The following is an 18,362-nucleotide window of genomic DNA, read 5'->3' on the forward strand; positions in this document are numbered from 1 at the left end:
AGAGCCCATCGACAGCGGGCAACTCAGAAAGAAAATCGATCTCAAGCCGATACTCGAACGATTCTCGAATCCGCCCCTAGCTTGGAGCTGGAGAGGCTGGATTCGACTCCCCGATTCCCGAAGCGAGCGAATATCAAGTCATCCGAAAGCGAGAACATTCTGAGCTGTGGTCCATAACTGGTGACCGGTCCAAAACCCGTTGGGGGTCCATGACTGGTGACCGGTCCAAAACTGGGGGGTGGTCCATAACTGGTGACGTGACCGGTCCAAAACTGGGGGGTGGTCCATAACTGGTGACCGGTCCAAAACTGGTGGGGTGGTCCATAACTGGTGGATCTCCCCTACTTCTGCTCGTCCCAGGTTCAACCAGGGTACCAGGCCACATAACATGATTCGCGGTGAGTCGAACTTTGTTCCCCTACCGTATGAGACTGACTTTCCGGGGCTCGGAGTCACTCCCTAGCCATGCTAAGGGAGAGCAGTTTGTTCGTCCGGCGTGGGTCTTGCCGAATGGACTCCTCACTCACGTAGGTGAGGAAGCAAGCGTGGAAGAAAGGCAAGTCGGGAGGAGGTCCTTGAGTGGATGGAGTCTGAGGCTAATCCTCACTCCTGATTGAGTTCATGGTGGAGCGTGGAGAGGAAGGAATCAGGAAGGAGTACCGAATAATCAGGCGAGAGAGTTCTACCGCGAAGATTGATCATCTCGGCTGTGATACTGGGGCTAGAATGTCTTTGTGACTTCGTCTTTGTCATCCACGGAACCCGGGTGGGTATCTACGCAAATGTCGCGTACGTGCTCCGACCCCGGGATGAAATCGATTCTCGTAGGAATCTTCTCTCCTTTTTTCCCGCCGATTCGGACTCACGCCCATCCTGGGAAAAGGGCATCGGCACTTGTCACTCACCTCAGTCGGGTCTTGCTAGGCCTCTTCATGAAGAGTATCGTAGGCAGGTACGTGAGGAAGAGAATTCGGATCCAGTTTGGCATTCTGTGCGTGCGAGGTCCCCGGAAATTCCAGTTTATGATGATAACCGTAACCAGTATAGACATGGTGTTCATTAAAAATGTGAAGAGCAGGTACTTGGCGATCAGCGGCAATACTAGTGACGTTGGTGGTAAGATCTTCGACACGAGCAGCAAGAAGACGACCAACGACAGCAAAATCGAGATACCGAGTGTGACTTTCTCGCCGGCCTCCGCTGGCAGATAGAATACGAGAATGCAGAGGAACGAGATGAGAACTGTCGGCAGGATCAAGTTCACCGTGTAGAACAGAGTTTTGCGTCGGATGGTGATGTAGAACGAAATGTCAGTCTCCGTAGGCTTGCCCGTCTTGCTATTGTCGTGCACGTTCAGGAAGGCCGGCACTTCGACGATGTCCCACGTGCCGGATTTCCAGTAGTCCGACAAATCCACCCAGAAGTTGTCCTGCTCGAGTTTTAAGGACACTTGATCTCCGTTGTAGGTCCAGGATCCGAATTTCATGACACATTTTTGCTGATCGAATGGGAAGTACGTCACGTCGATCGTGCACGAGCTCTGGTATATGGCTGGCGGGACCCACATTATTGAACCGCCAGGGTATATGAGGATGTTGGATTTATATCGCACTTCGTAGTTGCCGTCAGCGCTGAAAATAGAACGTCGACCATAAGAGAGGCGAGCCGCTGCTCTACGACGAAAATCGCCGTCGTTTCCCCGTATTACTTTTCATCGAGCGATTTCGTGGCCTTCGAAAATCCGATCTCGTTCTAGGTGATTTGATTCTGGTTGCAACGGATCGATTCTAGGTCAAACGAATCGGCTCTGACTCGAGCAAGTCGGCTCCGGGCCGAACAATTCGATTCCGACTGGAACAATTCGATTCTACCTCGAGCGATTCGATTCCAGTTTCAGCGCTGCTTCACGTTCCAGTAAACGAGGGACCAGCGTTGAATGGCGTTTTCGTTTTGTAATCTTTTGACTCGGTCGCTTAACTTACTTGTTGAAAAGCACGATATCCGGTTTCCAAACTTTATCCGGCGGAAGCCGCAACACCGAGATGCCTCCGTAGTCTGCTTCATCCCAACGAAGCTGGTAGTCTGCCCATTTCTGTAGATTGGGCACGACGGAAACGGTGGGGAAATTCCGGGGAATGATACAGAGCAGCACAGTTAGCGTTTTCGAATGGTCGGAAAAATAAAAAAAGCAAAGCCCTCAACCCCAAAATTTCCCCCGTAGTAGAGCCCAGTCCGTTCTCGGCTCAGCAGCACGGGTCTCCCGTACGTTTCGAGAGAGAGCATGAAATCTAGAATTCATCCACACTCACCAGTTGTAACCAGACGTTGGATGTCATGATTTGATTTTTCTCGTTCTGAAAGGCGGAATGGAACAATTTCAAAACACTGTTTTGAATACAGAGTTCCCTCTCCGGAGGCCCCGAGGAGCTCTACGGGAAGCTCCAGTGGAGGAATTCGCGGGGGAAGCGGCCTCAAGATGCGTGTATTGCGCAAGTGTACCGAGCTCCAGTCGGAGAGAGGGACGATACGCAAAGAAGCTTCCCAGTTGGCTCCGTCGGCAGATAACTTCATCAAGATCAGCGCGAAAGAGAAAAACCGGTCGACGGCATCGGGGATTCCGAAAGGGACTTAGCAGTGGTCTCTACCGCCAATTGGGGAGTCATTGGAAGAATAACGCAATGAGCCATTAAAACATGCGATACGAAAGCAAACAGCGAGACTCCGCGTTCCTCTACCGCGGTGAAGCCGTGCATTAATGTTTCCCACGGAACTTCAGGCGATACCAATCTATCTCGCAGCGCTCAAATGTCTCCATAGAAGTTTTTCTTGTACACAGGTCCTCGAGAGCTGTTCGTGGAGCACATATTGCTGTGAAAGTGAGGCGAACTCCGCCTCGGGCAACATACGAGCCGAGTGGGACCGCCGAGTAACCCGAAGTCCACTCAGGTGCGCTTCCCGTGTCAAAGATCCGCCGGAAGTCGGGATGCGCAGGAAGCGTAACATTGAATCGCCGAGAGACGCTAGTTTTTTTCTGCGGTGTTTCGCGTCATCGTTCAATGAAAGCACTCACCACATTGATGAGCTGAATGAACGACAATCCGAACTCGACCTCAACCGTCATGTTGAGAACCTCGACAGGTCGGATGAGTTTGTTGTAGTCCCGAAAGAGATCTCTCACTAAACGCTCTTCATCGTCTGAGGCTCGCACTGGAAATAAAAGATAGTTCCTCGTTAGCGGCGTTCCGTCAGTTCGAGGTGGAAGGCTCTCCTCGCAATTTTCGGCGAGCCTTTCTCTCGTTTCAATAACTGGTTCCAAGTATGGTCGTCGACGGAGGAGTTTCCACGCAGTGATCAGTCGCTGAATGATTTTTTTCCGGCACAGGGGAAACCGGGCAGGATTTCGAGGGAGAGGCTGCGCTGACTCTGCCACGGTTGGGAAATTCCCCATGTTGAGAATCGCGACTTTCCAACGACCTCAAGATTATCCAGCGGTGCTTTGCGTCGTCCGCGCAGAGCTGCAACAAGCCTTTTCCGGAGCAGTCTCCCCCAGTCACGATTATGTCAGAGTTTTTGCTCCGGGAACCACAACGGGGATGAACGAGAGATCCCGAGGATTTGAGCGAGCCACGAGTATATCATCTCGCTAAAATGCATTATTTATGCGACTTCTCCACAAAATCTCGGCGAAATGACGTTGCACTGTGGAGCGGCTGATCGCTCGACCGAGGCTTGTGAACGAGTTAGCGCTATCCTTGACGGGCGGACGGACGCTCTATCCATCTATCAAAATGTACAGTATTTGACGATCATATCCGAAAGGACGACTCGACGCGGTGACGACCTAAATGAAAAGCGACGTCTTGCAGTCAGGGTTGTCGCGGGTGGAAGAAAAGGTTCGCCTCGGATAAGAGGAATACGTCCGAGACTTCATCGAGGATTGGAAATAATCAGTGTCGAAACATAAAGGAAGGAGCAACGGGAACGTTGTCGCAGCCTAGTCGTGAGAGGGAAGATGTGCGGGGAAGACATGGTTCCTCTTGATACATGGCTGTCTCGAGACTTTCCCGAATTTGACAAGGGGGACATCCGGAATTACATCTTCCTTTGAAGTCGGAGAGCGGGAAGAAAGGAACAGATCACGAGTTCGCTTCGATATCGCTTCACTTCTGTCGATAGCTGGTCGCATCGAATCCTGTGTGGGTGATCAGTTGAGACAGCATAATCTCGAAGTAGACGGATGACCCACGGATGGGTCGACAGATAGATACACCGGTATTTGTAAATGTTGGGGGATTACGATTCGGCTGAGACATAGGAAGCTCAGAGAAGAATCTCGGACCCGGATATCCAGCACAAGGCCCAAATTCCCACCTGGCGAACCTTGGACCTTTCCGATGTTCTATCTGTCGGTCTATCTGCTTGTTCGATAACCTTATCGAGAGAGAGGGCACACGAGGAATAGCGCTGTGAACACTAGGCTGCATGAGCGAACAGCCACAAAATACGATCTTTTCGGAGTTTATAGTTTTCCGCACAACTTCCCCGAGGAATTGACTTATGAAGGTGCTATCGAGCTCTTAAATCAAAGTCCCCTTCGGTACTTGGTCGACTGAGCCTCGGTGTCAGGTTCTGCAAACGAATTCGACCGTCCGACGCACCGACCGACTGAGAGAATGAGGTGGGGGAAGGGCGCTTCGTAGGGCTAACTTTTTATGCTACTGCATACACCGAGAGCGAAGGAGAAAACGTTTGCTTGCTCGGCGGCTGCAGCCGTCGACGCCACCGCCGGCCGCTATTGCCGTTAGAGCTCCTGCTGGCATCTACCGAGAGAGAAGCGAAAGAAAAGCGAGAGGAAAAGAACAGGCGAGCCTCTGCCTAACTCACAATGTAAATAGATCGATTCGTCTCCCGTTGGTTCGTTGGGTGGGCCTGTCGGTCGGTCGCACGCGCCCTCGATCGCTCGTTCGCTTCTGCCTTGCCCGCGTAGCTAGCTCCCACGTTTCGTTCTTTCTTTCTCCCGTCCCTGACTACAGAGAGAGAGAGAGAATAGTTCGGGAGAACGGCTCGGGGAAAGCAAGCCACGGCCAACGGGACGAAAAAGCTCCGGTTCTCAGCCACAGAGATAAACGTATTGGGGTTTTTAGCAATGACGACGGCTCTCGGGCGGCAGCTGCGCCCTTCAGCGAGCTGGGGTCGTCGCACGCACGCACGCACGCTCGCGGGAACGCTTGCTTCCTTACTTCCTTCCAAACCGAATCTCTCGCGCACACCAGCTCCGTTGCTCCCTTTCTTGCATGCTCGCTCGCTCGCCAGTCAGTCGGTCGATCCGTCCGTAAATCCGTGCCGGTCCGTCAATCAGTTCGTCTTGCCGAAAGGTTAGGGGTCTTGACTTCAGGGAGAGGAAGATCGGCGAGACGCCGAGATTCGAGGACCAGGGAGACCGGAAGGATCAGCAGCGATCAGATAGAATCGGAGGAAAACTGCTAGAATCGGAGAAACGGTACGCAATCAGCGAGTAACCCCGTGGAAGGAGCCGATTCCAATGGATCGAGCGGTAGGAGAAAATAAGCGAATCGACGCTGAGGGAGGGTGGAACTCGTTCAGCATTCCCCGATGTTAGACGAAGGGAGGAAGGAGAATGGACCAAGAGAAAATTCGTGCACTAAATATTTCCCTTGTCGCGCCGAACGGAGGAAAAAACGACAGTCTTGCACAATCTCGGATATCGTCTCCGAAACGGGGCGCTTCAGCGTTCGTCGAGCCTTTTTCCCTTCTGGAGTAAGCTTCCCATCGATCACTTGATCCACAGGATCTATATTTCCCACTTTCTCTTATCCGGCCTTTCTCCCCATGGCAGTGGAGCGCTATTGCCATTCGTTCTGGACTACTGTTGGTACGGGTCGCGCATCGCCGTGCTACAAACAACCGTTCGCAACTGTGCAAGCTTGCGATTTTCTTCCGGAAAAGACGGCGACGGCGGCCTCTCAGAATACGCCCCGTTCGGTATTCGCTCGAATTCATCGGCGGAGCTCAAGTCGACGATGCTCCCCAGCGAGCTCCGAAGATATTATTCAAAGATGCCATGCTGCGGGATCGGAAAGTCGTCCGAAGCGAACGTTTGCCTTGGTGAGAGCCGTTGCCTGATCGTTTCTCGAGCTCAAGATGCTCTCGACATCTTGAAGCCCGGCCGATTTCGTTTTCGTGGATTCTGATATTCCCTGACTATTTGTGAGAGCAGAAAGGATCTTTCAGAGAATGAGAGGGTTCATGGTGGGGGGGGAGTGCACGGGTAGAGGTCATTCGTCTTGTGCTTCTTGGAATGTAGGGGGGTCAGTTGCACTAATAATGAAATTGGCTGAGGTAATTAGTGCTCGACGGTGAGATTAGGCTCGTTGGCCTAAAGCTCACCCCTCATTTGACCTCGTTGTCGGGCTCCGTCTCTAGCTGGAGTCTCGACCTGTGGTCGCCGACTCTTCAGGCTCCCTATTCAGGTTGTGTGACCACGGTCGCATAAGTGGGGAAACGCCCGAGTGGAGCAGACAGTAAATCAAGTGGGAACACGCGACTTCTGAATTGTTGCTGTTCGTGGACTCGCTCTCAGGCCAACCGCTCTGGCTGTCTCTCTGATAGCGTGTCGTTAATATGGCTCGGCCAGGAGTAGCGGAGGAGTAATCCGCTCCTTTTCAGAAGCGGCTAGCAGAAAAATTGACCTCGCTCGGCTCTGCGACGGAGGAGTCGCGACGAGATTCTCAGCAGAAGATGTTTTTGACTGCCCAGTCTCCACACGATATCAGCTCCGTAGAGAAGAGAAAACCGCGAATGAATTCAAAGATCGGTGCCCGCGTCAGAGGACCAGCGAATTCTGCGCTTCTTTCTCGACTCAGTCAGAGCATTCAGTCTATATTGATTTTCCGCGGTGCTGCCAGGTCGATCTGGATTTGCCTCGCCCGTTCTTTCTCGCGGCTGCGTTAGGCGGGATCTCGGGCTGTTCTTGTGATTGACCGAGCCAGAATTCAGGAAACAAACAGCCGGGAAGCCAATGGCGGCTCGGGGGGAGACGAACCGACGGAGAGCGGGAGCCACCGAACGAATATCCATCTTCAGCGGGGCTAGTTGTAGCAGCGCTGGAGAACAGCAGGCAACGATGCGCATCTATGAGGCCTGTCATGACTGGCACCCAAACTCAAGGGCGAGCAGCCGGCCAGCCTGACCGGCAAGCTATTCGCGTTTTCGCCCACCAATGCTCGGCTTGCCTCTTCTTCGTTCTCGTTTCTCGGTTCGATCCTCACCAAACAGACGCTCGCTCGTTCGTTCGTTCGTCCGCTCGTCCGCTCACTCGACCGACCGACCGCCCGCCCGCCCTCGATGCTCCCTCCGATAGACACGCTTCCATTGCTTTGCTTACTACCGCCAGCCGACACTTCTATTACCACGGCTACTACAAGCACTACAACAACTATTACAACTGATACCGTTACCTCCTGCTGTTGTTGATACTACTGTTTGCTCCAGAAGGCGCGATTGCTTTCCTCTTCCTCGCCCGAACGACTTGGAGGTAGGAGCAAGTGAGATGTCACAATCGATTCTATCTTTCCCGTCCGAAAGGGCTGCAGCGAACTCGGTTCCGAAACATTTTGTTCCGGCAATACATGACAATGATTCGGGGAATCCACGTCCGCTCGCGAGGAGGTTCCCCCCTCGGTCCGGGTTCCAATGACCGAGCGATTCCCTTGGAACGAGGAGCTACTCGTTTCTCGGAGGCCTATTGCAGCTCTCCGGTGCGGAAACTTTCGAGGAGGAAAAGGTGGACACCGTATTCTGGAGGATCGGTAAGATTCCTCATCCTGAACATTATTCTCACAAGTTTGTCGAAGGTCTCTTCCCCGATTTCTCAGACATTCCATCCGGATGTTCTCTCATTCGAATACCGACTCGGATGTCAGGCGTGCGCATCGCGTTTTTCGTTCGGCTTCCGGCTCGAAATTTCCTTTTCAATTCCTCTCCGTTCCATTTCTGGCCTTCTGGGAACATTCCTGGCCGGCGCCCTCACCGTTGGATCTGACCATCTGGCGTCTGAGGAGGGAATACCCGGGAGTCCGGAAGATCTCGACCTCGGTACGATACCATGGAATCCGTGGAGAATTTGAGCTCCTCCCGTCGCGTATTTCGACAAGAGTCCACGGATTCGCTCTCGCGATTCCCGGCTTTCGACCATCGGTGGAAGTGTTCACTCAATCACTCGAGTCCGCCGATACGAGCGGCTCCGCTAAGAAATCGCCTTTGATGGAGAAAATTCCGTCTAAATGATCGTCTTTCCAGAAGCCGGCGCTTCTGCCGAGGAACGCGGCAGTATCTCAGTCGGTGGACTTCCGGCTTTAGCGATGAGGCCTCGTCGCAAGAAAGGCTCGGCTGCCGCCCGATATTGGCACCGGGCTCGTTTGCGTGCAAATTTAACCCTTGAAAGGAAGCGAAAGAAAGCTGCAGAGAGCAAACACGAACGCAACTTGAGTCCACATTGTGGCTCGCCTCGTTCTCTCCCTCAATTCACCCGTCCATCGATACGCGTCTGAATACATCTCCCACGTAGCTCATTGAATTCCAGCACAATCTCCCCCTAATTTGTGCCAGCTCCTCGCAGATCACCTCATATCGAGCTTGCCTCCGATCCCGGCGAGTCTGTAATCGCGTTGACTTCGGCCGACGTTCGACGTAACGTGAACGAGGGAGGAGGAGGACGAGGAAGAAGTTCAAACAGGCTCAGAGAGCCCAAGCCGATAAGCCAAGCCAGTCAACCACCGGCGGACGGGCGGGCGGACGAGCGGAAATCCCCCCAGTAGATTAGGCGTGAGCGGCTAGCGAACAGACTCCGTTTTGGCGAAGCGTCGGGCGCGGATACACCCGTACGTCCAGACACTCGAGCGAGCCCCGGTGGACCGTTCAAAGTTCAACTCTCGAAACTCGGCGCACCCTCGCATTGAAATCTTCCGCTACTCACGTCTGGCCGTCCGTGAGTCGGCAGGAGGAGAAAATCTCGGAGCGATAGAGGCGGAGACAAAGGACGAGGGATACGAGAGCTCCGGAAACCGGCTCTACACCACGACGAGTAATCCAGTCACAAGCCAGAGGGCTAAAGAAGCCTGATTGGAAAGATGGGAGGGCGGTCGGTTATCGGATGTTATCTTCGTAAATCTTCGAGGATGGTTCGGATCGCTCGACTTGGCTCGGTTCACTAGAGGGAAGAAGCTCCATGGATTGACAGACCGAGGAGACAGGATATAAATTGAGTTACCGACAAATCAGATGAAGCACACGTTCATCCGAGTCGGAGTCTAGCCGTGGCGGGCTGGGAGGAGATGTGGGCGGCGAAAGCCCTCAAACGAAGCCAACCTTCTGAACCCGATTCGAGAGAGACCTCTTCCGGTGGGGATTGAGGGGACGATCGTTTCCCGAGCGCTTCTGCGTTTCTTTCGGCCCTGTTTCCGTTGGCGATTCCCGAAAGGCGAGCCGTGTGGTCAACAAATCGCCGCCGGAGTGTTCCGGCAGTGAAATTCGGATTGCCGCGTCAGACGGCAGCCCGGTACCCGGGGATATGCTGGCGTTTACAATCATCAGTCTGCGGTAGCCATACGCCGCGCACGATCCGAATCTCGAGGCTCGGATGAGCTTCTTTCCGATCGCCTGGTTCCTAGCTAATTGGGAGAGACTTGTGGAATTTGATTCTGAGAGTCCGATTTTTATGCGAATCGAACGATTCCCAAGAGCTCAAAATCTATTTATGTCTCGTGCCGCCAAGCGGGACCAGGATCGCTGCCTAGCCATCAGAACCACGCCGCGCCGTTGGAGTCGATTCCCCCCCCCCAAATGCTCGCCGAGCCCCTAGCGCGAGCGGAGCTCTCGTCAGAGGCTGTCCACAATCTTCTTAGGTACTCTGCCCGGAGTTCTGTCCCCCCTCCGGTTCCGCTTGCCACGTGCTCCGGATAAGTGCATAACATCAAACAAATGCTCGAATACAGCTGATTTCGGCGTTGAACACATGCATATGCGTTTCCAGCGCGGGAGCAGATTAAAGCTCTCTGTCGACCAATGTTCGGGAAAGAGCAGGAATGCAACGCGAGAAGGACGCGGAAGACTCACAAAGAGGGAGGTCACCACCAGCTTTCTCGACTCGAAACGGGCTCAAGGTCACCGAGTCACCATGCATGGCGGCGAAATATGAATTATTCCAAGAGTTTCCCCCGAAGCTTCGATCAGTCAGTCAGAGAGGGAGGCACCGCGACAATCATAGGAGGCATCCGGAGACAAAAGAGAAAATCAGCAACGGGAAGACCGGACCTGTCATCACGGGATGGCGACCTCGGCCTTCCTCCAAGTCCCCGGAACCGCTCCATTCACAGAGGCTAGGGCTCACAGCACTTGTGGGTGAGGGCTGAGAAAACTCGTCCCACAAGTGCGTTCAGGCATTTTCCTACCCGAGCTCGGAAAAGCCAGTCCGTCAGCCACTAAGTCAGAATGTACAGATGTCCGCTGTCGTCTCGACCGACGACGGCCTCTGCGCAGGGGACGAACGGGAGCGCAGGCGAGCGGGAATAAACGCAAGCGAGCGAGCTAACCTTACGCTCGTACGATGTTTTTCGAACATCGTTCTTCATTTTGCTCTCGTCCAGCGGCGAGCGCGTCTTCTGAGACTTTCTCTAACCAAGTTCGTCGTTGTGTGCTCCGGGAGGGAAATTCAGCGCACGCAGACTCAGAAGAGCTGCGTTGATTTGACGGGAGCAGCTTTGAGTGCAGACCGCGTATCTCAGTGCAGCACAGTTTGTCTACCGAGTCCCTACCCCCCTGCACTACCGGACACAATCCGGGAGACTCAAGGCCACCGACCGGCCGACGCGACGGGCGAGCTGAATCACCGGTGGAGGCGGCCGGACGACCGGGGAGTCGGACGGACCGTAGAGCGCTTTCTCTCACCGCGTTGCTGCGACCCACCGAGCTCAGGGAGTCGGGGGAGTTTCGGGAATTCCGTCGTCCTTCTTCCCTCTGTCTTGCTTTGGAACAGCTAATTTTCATAATCACATTGAAGCTACGGCGCTTGCGGTGACGCTGACGTCGCCAGAGGGAAGGAACTCAGACGGAAGAAAAATAAACGGGTCAACATGAACTGACCAAGGAATAGGGCTCGTCCTCGCTCGGAACTTCATCGCCGCACCGAGGAAAGCCTAGCCACGCTCTTCGGGTTTTATTTCCTCGGAATGGCTCCAGAGAACACACGGGAGGACCGAGTTCCTCAATAGGTCCGAGCAGGGGGAATTTTTCTGATTCCCTGTACGAATTCCCGCAGCTTCTGACAGCTCGAGGTTCTAGAGAAATATTCAGACCGCAGCTGCTGGGCTACGGGCCGCTCGTTCGTATTTCTGCGCGCCAAAGAATGGAATATTGTTCCAATCGGCCATTGTCAGTTGCGCAAAAAGCGTCGATCGCCCCGCCTTTACAGCCGATGCTATTGCGGCAATATGTTTGCTGGCTAGGACGACCACGTGATGAGGATGACGACCGCGGCAATGGTGGAGACCGTAATACTCCAGCCTTGCTCGGGAGGGGGCGGGCAGGAGCGAGCGGTCCAAAAGATTACTGATCCGCGCATCGCAATCGTGTTAGCCGGGAACATCTCTCAAGGGCTTCGTGGATGTTACTCTTTTCCGTATGCAACACGCAGCCGAGCTGGTAATAACCGCAGAGCAAAAACAATTTCTGCGCGCCGTCTCATTCGATATTGAGCAATCAACTGTCCAATCTGCCCCGAAGAGATTACACACCACGGTGATCCAAACCATGATCCGTCAATATAATAGAATGTATGGACGGAGGAATGAACAGACGATGCGCGGTAGATGTTCAACTACGTTGTGTAAGTGATCGAATGATAGGAGCTCCCATCTCGAACTTATGAGCATCATACCCTCTCAGTGGCGCTTTGATTGCACAAGGATATCATCCATGTGACTGATCCCCGTGTCCTTGGAGAGATATTGATCTTGGTGAGAGGGACCATCTATCGAAAGAAATGAACGCGATTCCCGAAGATTTCTTTCCAGAACTCCGATACCGAAGACCTCACTTCACGACGATTCGGCAGCGCTTGAGCGCTTGGAGCACTTGAGCTCTTCCTTAGAGGCTAACACGACGTACATGTAAGCGAGAACTCGATCCCCTTCGCTGCTTCTTAGCTCATGTTACGTCTCGAGGAGGACCGTCAGCAGGAATGATCCATCTCACTCCGCACCTACAGGAAGCATTGCTCCACCCATCACGAATCACGAGCAGGGCTCAGTCAGAGAGGCTCGTGTTAGGAATACTCGGATTTCGGACTCGGGCTCTCTCCTCAGATGACCGAATTTGAGCGGATGAAACACCCACATCGCGATCATCCCGTCGGAATTCCAGTCGAGTCAACGGAAGCGCTGTCATCGAGATCTAGAGGAATACCTTTCGTCCGTCAGAGACGTGAATTCCTCTCCTCCTGGTTCGTCGACGGAAGTCGATCCCAAGAGGTCAACTTGCTCCGCGTCGGAATACGATCGGAGAATCAAGGCCCGGGTCCCCGAGCGGAGATCCGACTCCGAATGCGGTATTGCCTCAGAGCACCGTGGGGTTGATTGTGTGAAAGTTTTCGATCGCCTCATTAGCGACTACACCGCAGCGACCCTACGACGAGCAGAGAGAGCCGCTACCTCGGCTGCGACGAAGTTCAAGTGTCGCAAAACGTGTGTCCCCAAAGACTTTGACGAAAGTGGCTTCGTTTAAACAACACGGGAGAAGCGAGCGACGTACGTGTCGTGGTCGTGCCACTCTTTACGGCGCAGCTTCGGGGCTGACTGAGCGAGCCGACTTCTCCAGCGATTCCAGGGCAGCCGAAATCATTCGTCCGCCAACATTCAGCTACAAGGAACTCTAGGACGGGGAAAATCAGACCGCGTCTCGCCATGACTGCTTCTCGCACCGATCCCAACGGATCTATCGCTGCCGAGAGCTAAATCGGATGTGATCGCGACTCGAGCCGTGTCAACACCGGGAGCCGCGGGTCGATTGCGGTCTATTCGTGGCCTCTGCTCGAAATACCGGCCGGGCTACCAGCGATGAGGGTTTGTGTTTTATTGGCGACCGTTGCGCATTCTATAATTAAAGTTTCGATCCTCCTCTTCCCTTTCATCAAGTCCGAGTCTCCCACTCGATTTCGATCTGTCAACATTCGTCCACCTCGCTGGGACCACGAATGATCAACTCTTTTCGAGCTGTGCAATAGCTCGAGAGTTGCTTCGCCGCGCAGGCAATCCGGGATACGGTGTAGCCCGACGATTGGGATCTTTGATCCTCTTTGGATCTCAGGTCGTTCGAGCTTAAACGAACGGACTGAAACAGGTGGGAGAACCGAGGCTCCACTGAACACCGAAGGGACCCGCTCGAGGAATGCCCCGCCAAACCTTCGGTCGAGCCTGTCTCAATTGTTTGGAGTCTACCGTGGTCTTATCGCCATAATTTGTTTCCTAGTCCGACTCTGCACGACTGTCTTGATGCAGGAATTCGCTAGTAGTTAGACCTCAGCACGCTCTCACACCGCATGAACAGAGATCGACCATCGAAATGAAATCAAATCATCAGCTTCAACAGAAAAAAAGTCGGAGAAAACAGGGTTATTACTTCCAAAACTGTCCACTCAGGGCCACCTGGCGGAAACCTCGCTCCTTGCTTGCCAGGCGTCAAACGGGTAGCAGTCGGTGTATCGACTAAAGGTCGCACGTTTCTTCTTTATCTCCCGTGGCGGACAAATCGAGTAATCGGAAAGAGACGTCGTTCATCTGACCGGAAGAAGCAATATGGTTCAGCCATACACGCTGAAAGTCTTGGCAAAGCTACCGATGACCGAGGATCGCGCCGGGACACGGCATCATTCAAACATATATCAGCGAGGAACACCTACAGTGTCACTCTAGATAGAGAAGGAGATGAGTTCCGGGTCAAACTTCTAATCTTTCGGGACGGCTCGATATATTTACGTATGTGTTCGCAGACCGGATGATCCCTCTGTGATCGCATTCGGAGCAGAAGCGCGACTCCCGACGCATCTATCTTCGGATGGAAAATACTCAAACTCGATTTCCAGCTTGCGTTGCTACTCCCCAGTAGCTTAAGAACTCACCTGGATGTTGTGCTGCCAGAAGCAGGAAACTCAGAAGTATGGAGAGTCCTCTCAACGTTGAGGCCTGTACAGATGCACGATAGGCAGAAGACGATATCAACACTTGCCGGAGCGAGTTCAACGCCGCCTTCGGTGGCGGCGTTATCGATGTTAACTTTGGTTTCGCCGCCGCCGGTTTCGAGTTCGATTTCGAAACCGGCCTGTTTTTCTTCGTCCGCGGTGCCATTGCTTATTTCCTCTGTTCGGAAGCGCAGTAATGTCCGTTCCTAGTCGGAAGTTGTGATTGTGGGACGCACTGACTGAGAGTTGAGTTTTCCGGAGGATTTTCCGTCTTCGAGATCGATCGATTAATCAATCCGTCAATCAATCAATCGAGTGCTCCACAGGGGCGACCACCTAGAAGGTTTGCGCGGTTTCGACGAGAACCACTCTCGGAGATGGTTCCAGACCGCGAGATTCCGGACGTCTCCTCGTTCTCTGCCCCACTTCCGCGGGTCAGGTTTGCGGACCCCGGCTTGGTCTGCGGTGGCACGTGGATTCGTAAATCGAGTCTTCGAGTGAGCGACTCATCCGGTTTCGGGTGAAGAACGAGGAACAATGACGACGAGAATAACGAGGGGGAGAACAACAACAAGACTCAGTAGTAGTGAGAATTATAGCACTATCAGTTATTGTAGTGTCAGTTGTAATCAATCTTATCGGGAGTAGTGAATGTAGAGTCCGTAATATTAGCGGTAGTAGTAGCAGCAGTATTCGTAGTAGCTCTCCATTTACTAACAGTAGACAAAGTAGGTGAGTAGGAGGGTGTTGAGTTGGACGACGTCGTTGATTTTGGGAACTGATGCTGCCGGTATAAATCACGCTGGTTTCCGTCGAAGGAAGATAAAAACAGTCCCAGAATCGAGTGATCAGCTGCAGGATCGGCTGTTCCTTTTTCTACAATGGCCAGCAATTGCACGGCGTCATTCCGATCGGCGGCGAACTTCGAAGTTCATTCCTCGAATCTGTAGTCGCACGGTTCGACGCTGTAGTGTTTTTGATGAGGTCGATTCTCCGCTTGCGGTTTCGCCTCTTCCTCCGTCTGATTGTGAATGGCGACGCAGAAGCTTCTGTAGACGACGTTTTCAGTTGTGGCGGTTCTCCTGCTACTGCTGTGATCGTTCCCCTCCCGGTTTAGTCTGCCGGTGGTGGTTTTTTCATGAAGAGGAACTATATTGATAACACTTTCGCTGCTGCTGCTTCTGTTGTTGTTGTTTTCTACTGTGAGCTGCCTGTCATTCGAATGAAACAAGAGGGGACGCATCTGGCTCGAACTCCGGATCCCGAGCACCGCTTCGGCTTCTGCTGGGACTTCAACACGCGCGGTCGAACAGTTGGCCATCTGTGAATGACGACGAGTCCCGCGATGGCCCGGTCGTTTTTTTGATGATTGACTTAAAATCGCTCGGGTAGTGGGATTTCTCTCGAGTTTCTTCTTATCTCACTATCACTCGCTATTCCTCTCTCGTGTTGTTGTTGCTGCTGCTTCTGTTATTGAGCTTCAGTGGTTACTAATCTGGATCGGCAATGATGGCGGTGATCGATGAAATAAATTCTGCTCGAACGAGCTGCTCTGAGATCGGACCTCAACTCGGTTCCTTGAGCAGCACACGCATACACGTACGAATCAGCAGATCCACCGACGAAGGCGCGCACACACACGGAAACTCACACATACACGCATGCAATGGAAGAACAACTTCTCTTCTCTCGATCAGTCAATTAATCGCTCTGTCGCTCCGTCCGTCCGTCGGTCAGTCGCTCGGACGACGGATGGATTGATCGATCGGTCGGTCGCTTGATCGTTCCGTCGCTCAGCTCACTCGCTTCATCGCTTGGTCAATCGGTCGATCGGTCGGTCGTTGCTTGATGGGTCGGTCCGTCGGTCCGTCCGTCGGGTATTGAGAGAGCTAGCCGAAGATTTGAGTCAGCAAGCCGACGGCCCGCTAACGGAATCGTCGTGGGAGATTCGGCGAAGCTCGCTGCTTGACGAAATCAGCGTTCATTGCAAAAGACGGCGACGTCAGAGTCCGAGCCGACGGGAGAGGCGATGAAGAAGATGATGATGGCGACGACGACGACCACGACAAGAACAACGTCGACGGCAGCAACAACAACAACGCAGACCGCGTCGACGACAGCGACGACTTTAGTGCTGTCGACAAGCCAATTAACTCTTGTTGTGGCGAGATTGGCATCATTAACTGTGGTAGCCGCTTATGCTACCACCGGTCTTGAAGGGACTTGTCCTTCTTGAGCTTTCCGCGAGTCCCTCCGCAGGCGAGAGACAACTGATCTGTCTGTCGACCGACGACGTTCCACCGTAATTAAGGGATGATACTAGTCGAGTTGTTGTGCCAGATTGCACCGAGGTATTCCCGACTCGGGGAGAGCTGAGCGCTTGTCTAGAAATCGGAACACCGGTCGCGCTGAGCGAGCGTTTCCTCGGAGCCGCGTAGGACGGTGTGGCTCCTCCGCATTGGATCCCCGAACTCGGATATACAGAGACACAATCGAGAAAGTTGACGCTTTTACGCAAATCCTCGTGACACGGCCACGAAAAGTTGCTCGACGGTCAGGGACGGAGCAGCGAGTACTTCATCTAACGATTTTACACAACTTGGAAGAGAGCCGTCGGCAGAACACACGGCGTCCGGGCCTCGTGTGGAAGTGGGCTGCTCGAAGCACGCACGCACGCTCACTAGAACACTCGCACTCACGAAACGCTGCGGAGACCCTGCATCCGATGTTCTATTGCTTCGGTGGCCGCGGCGGCCTGCGTCCGAGGCGACGTCGGCGCTACCCGAATGTACAGCTGCGGAAAAATTCACAATTCCAGGCCACCATAGCTCCTGTCGGTCAGTCGGGGTCGCCCAGTACGGACTTCGACTTCGGTCTGTTTACGGACGTTGTCGTCGTCCACCTCAGCACGGGCCCTGGTTCAGTGGGTGGGTGGGCGGATGGGGGGACGGACACCCGTGTGGGTGCGTGAGTGACGGAGCGAGCGAACGAACGAACGAATGGAGAAGCCGACGGAGGGCAGCAACCAACGGTGAGTTGTTCGTCGTCGTTCCCGCTGTCGACGTCGACTCTAGCACTCCGTCCTCTCTCGACGAACACTTAATCTAAACGAACTGTGAGCACCGAACAAAATGTTTCCTGCCGAAAAACTCGCTGGCTGTTGCGGATCGCCATTGAAAGACTGAGAATGGCGCTCGCTGCTCCTAGGAGATGTCGAGGCTTGGGATAGAAGAGCGGGCGAGCGGGTGAGCGGGCGGACGAGCGAGCCAGTCAGCCAGCCAGCCAGCGAACTAGCCATCCATCCAGCCAGCCTTCCAACCAACGAACGAACCGAGCCGCGCATGCTCTGAGAACGGATCCTCATCCCACTCCTCGACGTGGGGCTTCAGAGTTCAGCCGCACGAGGGCTCTGTGCCCGTCCGTCGGCGAGAGGCCGAGGAGGAAGAAAGCAGCAGCAGCAGCAGCCCTCCATCCCACCCGCCGCCAGCCTGCCCGCCATCCCGCCAGCCAGCCAGCCCGTCTGCTGGAGGGCCCGAGCCCACTCGCCCGCCAGCCAGCCAGGCGCAGGCGACCGACCCTGTGGCTGCTCCCGCTGCTCCCACTCGCCAGCCGTCCAGCCAGCCAGCCGACCGGCACAGAATGGTCAGCTCCGCTGGCCCCACGTCTTCTGTCTGACGCCCGCAGTTTAACGTAACTCGAGGCTTCCCCACAGTCCCTCCGGTGAGGGAGGTGGTTGCGATGCGGAGATGGGGGGAATAATATGGGCCCGCTCGTCGACATAGCTGCCGTATCACAACTAGGTACCTAGTATACCAAGAGTAGTTCGAACGAGTGGCGAGAGCGTGCGAACAGCTCCATGAACGTCGATTCGTCGGAAACCGATTGAGCAGACGAGGCGGGAAGCATCGCGGCGAACACCTCCTAACGGAAGAATAACTTCCCGGGTGTCGGGTTTCCGTCGGAGCTGCCAAGCGTACTTGAAACTCGCAGATGGCAGAATTCATCTTTCTCATGCGTCGGGCGTCTCCTCCCGATTTCACCGAAAGCTTCCCCTTTTCTGCCGCCAGTAGAGGGGAATCATCGACTGAATTGATAGCGGAATTCATGTCGA

General features: G+C 54.0%; 1 protein-coding gene across 1 annotated transcript in view; it reads right to left on the reverse strand.

The window, feature by feature from the left end:
• nAChRbeta1 (nicotinic acetylcholine receptor beta1) overlaps positions 1–8,471 on the reverse strand; it is an 11,441-nt gene extending 2,970 nt beyond the window's left edge. The window contains exons 1-5 of the mRNA XM_018640388.1: positions 8,456–8,471; positions 3,071–3,207; positions 2,310–2,354; positions 1,983–2,092; positions 906–1,631 (exon numbers count right to left, since the gene is read on the reverse strand). Coding sequence (XP_018495904.1) covers positions 906–1,631; positions 1,983–2,092; positions 2,310–2,354; positions 3,071–3,121 — 932 coding nt within the window. The 5' untranslated portion in view covers positions 3,122–3,207; positions 8,456–8,471. The remainder of the gene's footprint in view (positions 1–905; positions 1,632–1,982; positions 2,093–2,309; positions 2,355–3,070; positions 3,208–8,455) is intronic.
• Positions 8,472–18,362: the final 9,891 nt, after the last annotated feature.

This window comes from Galendromus occidentalis, unplaced genomic scaffold, assembly GCF_000255335.2.
Source record: "Galendromus occidentalis unplaced genomic scaffold, Mocc_1.1 scf7180000077484, whole genome shotgun sequence".
Classification (NCBI taxonomy): Eukaryota; Metazoa; Arthropoda; class Arachnida; order Mesostigmata; family Phytoseiidae; genus Galendromus; species Galendromus occidentalis.